At 37.6% G+C, this 4,604-nt stretch overlaps 2 protein-coding genes across 2 annotated transcripts; both read right to left on the bottom strand.

Moving 5' to 3' along the window:
• Window positions 1–2,162, bottom strand: LOC119348680. The gene is made up of 6 exons (XM_037616653.1): window positions 2,075–2,162; window positions 1,869–1,982; window positions 1,302–1,640; window positions 1,110–1,220; window positions 944–1,012; window positions 1–185 (listed from the first exon to the last, which is right to left on the bottom strand). The coding sequence occupies exons 3-6, from the start codon at window positions 1,338–1,340 to the stop codon at window positions 63–65; spliced, it is 342 nt and encodes a 113-aa protein (XP_037472550.1). The 5' UTR covers window positions 1,341–1,640; window positions 1,869–1,982; window positions 2,075–2,162; the 3' UTR covers window positions 1–62.
• Window positions 2,163–2,233: 71 nt separating this feature from the next.
• On the bottom strand, window positions 2,234–2,995 carry LOC119356560. Its single transcript, XM_037623534.1, has 3 exons — window positions 2,820–2,995; window positions 2,527–2,722; window positions 2,234–2,440 (listed from the first exon to the last, which is right to left on the bottom strand). Exons 1-3 carry the CDS (start codon window positions 2,993–2,995, stop codon window positions 2,234–2,236), a joined length of 579 nt encoding a protein of 192 aa, XP_037479431.1.
• Window positions 2,996–4,604: the final 1,609 nt, after the last annotated feature.

Raw genomic sequence — 4,604 nt, 5'->3', positions numbered from 1 at the left:
TACTAGCATGTTAACCATACATGCACCAAAATATTACTCCACGCACTGTACATCCAAGAACATCAAGGAACCAACTGACTGCTCAATAGCGATAGGCTTAGTGTACCGGTTCCAGACTGACTGAAAAATCCCCCAAACATCCCTTCATCGTCTACAACAGGAACACTTGCAGCAGTAACATGTTTCTGAAAAGAAAGATTCGCAAATTCTCAAAAGCTGGAACATGACAATAAGAACTTATTAGAGGAACTACACGCAACTCTATGTTCCAATGAAAATTAGTGAGTTACATCAAGTCGACAAAGTCTAAATAGAATTTCCTATTTCCAGTAATTAGAACAAAGGCATGCAAAATCTGGTATAAATTTTGGCAGCATAACAACTATAAACTGGACAATTGGACAAAAAATATATTATGATCCCTCCTACATTCTCACACAGCCCCATTAATCAACATTAATCCCAAATGATCCAGCACCACACAGTCTAGCATCACACATCACATAAGCATGCATATTATCACAAGTATGTGAATATGTATCTCTCAACTTATCCATACACACATAAGCAATGCAACTACACACGCTGCATCGTTATGAATCAGTTCGCTGGTTGTTTTGGTACAAATAAATGAGACCAAAGACTATACTGAAGGAAGGAAAACATTTACTACCAACAATAGCCATGTGAAACTATTATTTGCACACAGAAACAACAATATGCACTCCTATGTTTGAAGCACCCTATGGTGCATTGCATTCGTGTTTTATCCCAATCAAGAAATTATACTATAAACAGCTCTAACATTCTCTTCTGAAAAGGAAAGAAGGCAAACATGCATTGTTCAATATACCCCTCTTACTAAGTTATTTAACCCTGGAAGGTCACAATGAACAGAACATTACTATTTGTATCATTTGAGATCAGTTTGAGAAATGCATACATTAATAGAGCTAGGATTTGTTTCTTGTTGAGCACACAAAGCTGGCGATTCTTCGCTATTTTCTAGAATCTGCAAAACAAGAGCCAGATTTTAAAAGTAACCCTTATCATGCTTTAAATGTATTAATGTGTGTGTGTGTGTTTGCTTGAGATGGATGATTACATACTTGGATGGTAGATTGTTGCGGAGATCCAGGAGGAGAAAGCGAACGAAAAGGAGGTGGAACCGGCGGCAGTGGTATTTCTCCAATAGGCACTCCTTGCTTAGTTGCCAAAGTCTGCAAAAAAGAAAATTCACATAGTGGTTACTTTCAAATGCTAGCAAATTAATTGATAAACATGGAATGTATAACCAGCACCTGAAGAAACTTTTGTATCTCATTGCAGTACTTGTACATCCCAACACCCCATGACAAGACATTATTGGCATAAGCCTCTGCTTTTCGAGTCTTCTCGGACTCCTTTTGACGCACATCTTCAATTTCTTTAGCTCGAGGACGCTTCAAGGCTGTTGAAGATGTACCAGTAGCTCTCACCTCAGAAATGACCTTGATGTCATTGACAATGCCATTAAATAGAGACCATGTACCATGTGGCTTCCCATTAGAGCAATCATAAAGTGCCTTAGAACTAACATCATTTTTCAGGATATCATAGTCCTCTCCATTTAACTCTTTAGCCTTTTCTGTGTAAACTACCTACTCAAGAAGAAAACAAAGGTACACAAATGTTTAGGAATTTCAAATAATTGTGTAAAGCTCCTATTACACAATTGCACAAGTGGGCAGACAAATTGACATACAAATTGGACAAACAAGTTGACATGCAAAAACACTAAATTCAGACCAGACTTCATAAGGATGTGTTTGGTTTGAGAAAAGGATATATATTGGCATTATTCCATGGTATTGCTAAAAAACACATACCAAACATTTAGTTGCTTCTGGTGTGTTGAGAATTAAAGGTTTGCTCTTGTCCAATCCTCTATGTGTATGCACCCAAGCCTAAATCTGGTTAACATCTTCGCCGGTTTGTTCGGACTGCATTACACAAGATTCAAGACATGTAAGATATTTATAATTCTTCATATGATAAGTGATAATAAATGAAACTACTAAGTTTAGTTGATAACCATTTTTTGACTTATAGTAGTTATCGAGTTGGAACCACCCTTGTGAGGCTTGAACTTTGAGCTGCAACGATTGGCACGGTATTTCTTTGATTTTGCAATCCACTCTTCACTGCACCACTCATCAACTACAACAACCCAAGCTTCTTTTCCTAACCAACCTTATCTTTGCACCAAATACTGAGCTCTATCCAAATAGTATTGCCCAGCAAGCTTGTCATTCATGTTAGTGTTCTCAGTTTTTCGAAAATGATCAATTATGGCTTGGATTCTTGCATAGTAAAATATACTTGGCAAAAGTGCCTTGCAACATCTTCGAACATGTTGCTTTGCCTTCTCTGAGTATGCATCTTCATACTTGTACCTTAGCTGCAATGAGAATTGATAGATGGTTTAATATAAATAAGAGCAAATTACCTTGGTCAACAAAAGAGAGCAATTTAAATAGTTAATACCCAAAAAGCATCTTCAATTTTGTCTGCAACAGAATGACCATTCGTGTCCTTCACCGCATGATAATGCTCCCACTCCGTCGCAACCACCTTCGCACCATCATAATCCAGAATACCGGGATGGTTACTTTTCAGAAGGCATGTCAATACACTTGATGGTCTTCTGCCCTTTCGAACAACAGGAATGTCCTTCCAATGCCTACAAAGAAGGAAGTTGTAAATACAACAAACAAGTATTAGAAAAGGAAAACATATTGCAGAACAATAAAGTACTTATACTAAATAATAAGACTTACGTCTTGCCAATAGGTCGAATGATTGGACGATCTTCATTATTTGGAATAGCAGGAGGAAGATCTGAAACTCCTCTTATGTACCCATCATAAGTGCCATCAGCAGCAGTAGTGTTTCGAGCAGCAGGCGCTGGTTTGATCGCTACAGCAAGTCGCGATTCTTTTCTTCCAATTGTCATCCTGTAATGTGTGATTCTTGAAACAAATAAGATAAAGATAGGAAAGAATAGTTTACAACCAACAAGACAATCATGATAAACATAACGATAGCAAATAGATAAGTGTTTCTTGCCAAGTCTTCAACCACCCAAATTACAAACAACGATAATAAATAGAAAATGGGCTAGAAATCATCATCATCTTCTTCAATTTCCTCAATGATCACTTCATCATAGTCTTCATCCTCGATAACTTGTTCCTGAATACTTTCACCACCCAAATCATGTCGGTTGCTAATATGTGACAATTCGGTTGGATCAACCACCTCATCTGAACCACACACTGTTAAGTTGTCAAGTTGTGATCCTACTTGTACAATGAAATCATTGGCACCTAAACTATTCTCTTGGAATACATGTGCATTAGTGGGTGTTGTTGTTGTTGTGTAGCCATCATCTGTGGGAGTTTCTAGACTGCCTAGAGGTGGTACTCTGTAAGCAACTTGCCAATCAAGAAGACTTGCAACCGAAGTGCAAGCATATGGAACATAATAGACTAAGCTCACTTGGCTGGCAATAGCAAAACGCTCATTGGCTGGATTGGTTGAAGCAGGTGCTACTTCAACTAAGCCAAATCTGTTCAAATGTCTCACTCCTTTAGTTGGATGAAACCAGTGACAATCAAACATCACAAGACTGAAGTCCTCATCACCATCAAATTTAAGTTCTATAATGTCCTTAATAACACCGTAGTATTCAAGCTCCTCATTGGTTGCATCATCTATTCCAAGAGCAAGAACGCCGGTATTTCTAGATGAAAGGTCCCCTTCTCTGTGGTTTTCATATTTCTCTGATCAAAATCCGAACCCATTAACTTCATACATGTCATATGATTTTACTCTCATGCTACAACCTCGCAAAAGATCGCGTAATTCTTTATTAATAGATGCATCCTTTATGCACTGCAAGAAGACAATATATGTATATAGAGTTATTAGGCATAGAAAACTACATGGCACTTTATTTGCTAGTATGTATAGGTGCTTTACCAAAGTTTTGAACCAATCCAACAAGTTTGGTTTTCCTGAACCAGCACCATCTCGCCTAAGTTTATCAAGTTCTTTTGTACTTGGTTGTCAAGGACGCCTCCATTGGTCAAGTTCAAATTATCTACATATTTTGTGTAAACCATCAGCACCATTTTTTTAATTGTACATGATTGTGCTAGAAATGCTAATTTAGAGAACTTACTTCACAATATCATCCATTTCAGGCATGTTTAGTAAGATAAAAATCATGGATGTCTTGTACTCTTCATGTGATAAGATCCTAGGTTCCCCTCTACCAATTTTCCATCCCTTGTCTCCAAACAAACTAAGAGTACTTGTGCTGGTAGTGCTAGATTGTGCATAACGTTGGGGGCGATTTCTTGAGGTAGGCACATCATTAGGAAGGTACAAAGAACTAAAGTTTGAAATCTCCTCAACAAGAAATGCCTCAACAATTGAAGCCTCCACACGTGCTTTGTTACTAACTTTTGCTCTAAGCTTTTTTATTAACCTACATTGCGATGTAACAAATTAATGTCCAAAAAGGAAATACTACTACCATATGGACAGAATGCATGAAG

Source organism: Triticum dicoccoides, chromosome 1A, assembly GCF_002162155.2.
Source record: "Triticum dicoccoides isolate Atlit2015 ecotype Zavitan chromosome 1A, WEW_v2.0, whole genome shotgun sequence".
Classification (NCBI taxonomy): domain Eukaryota; kingdom Viridiplantae; phylum Streptophyta; class Magnoliopsida; order Poales; family Poaceae; genus Triticum; species Triticum dicoccoides.
Note: the sequence above shows the minus strand (reverse complement) of the source record. Positions and strands in the feature narration are given on the sequence as shown.

Bases quoted from the DNA above. Each gene is read 5' to 3' on its own strand.
- LOC119356560 (XM_037623534.1), bottom strand. From the start codon at position 2,995: ATGACAATTGGAAGAAAAGAATCGCGACTTGCTGTAGCGATCAAACCA. The intron at 2,723-2,819 runs GTAAGTCTTATT...CCTTCTTTGTAG, and splicing joins ATTCGACCTATTGGCAAGAC to GCATTGGAAGGACATTCCTG. The intron at 2,441-2,526 runs GTATTAACTATT...TTCTCATTGCAG, and splicing joins AAATTGAAGATGCTTTTTGG to CTAAGGTACAAGTATGAAGA.
- LOC119348680 (XM_037616653.1), bottom strand. From the start codon at position 1,340: ATGTACAAGTACTGCAATGAGATACAAAAGTTTCTTCAG. The intron at 1,013-1,109 runs GTATGTAATCAT...CTTGTTTTGCAG, and splicing joins CGCAACAATCTACCATCCAA to ATTCTAGAAAATAGCGAAGA. The intron at 186-943 runs GTATGCATTTCT...CTTTCTTTTCAG, and splicing joins CAAATCCTAGCTCTATTAAT to AAACATGTTACTGCTGCAAG.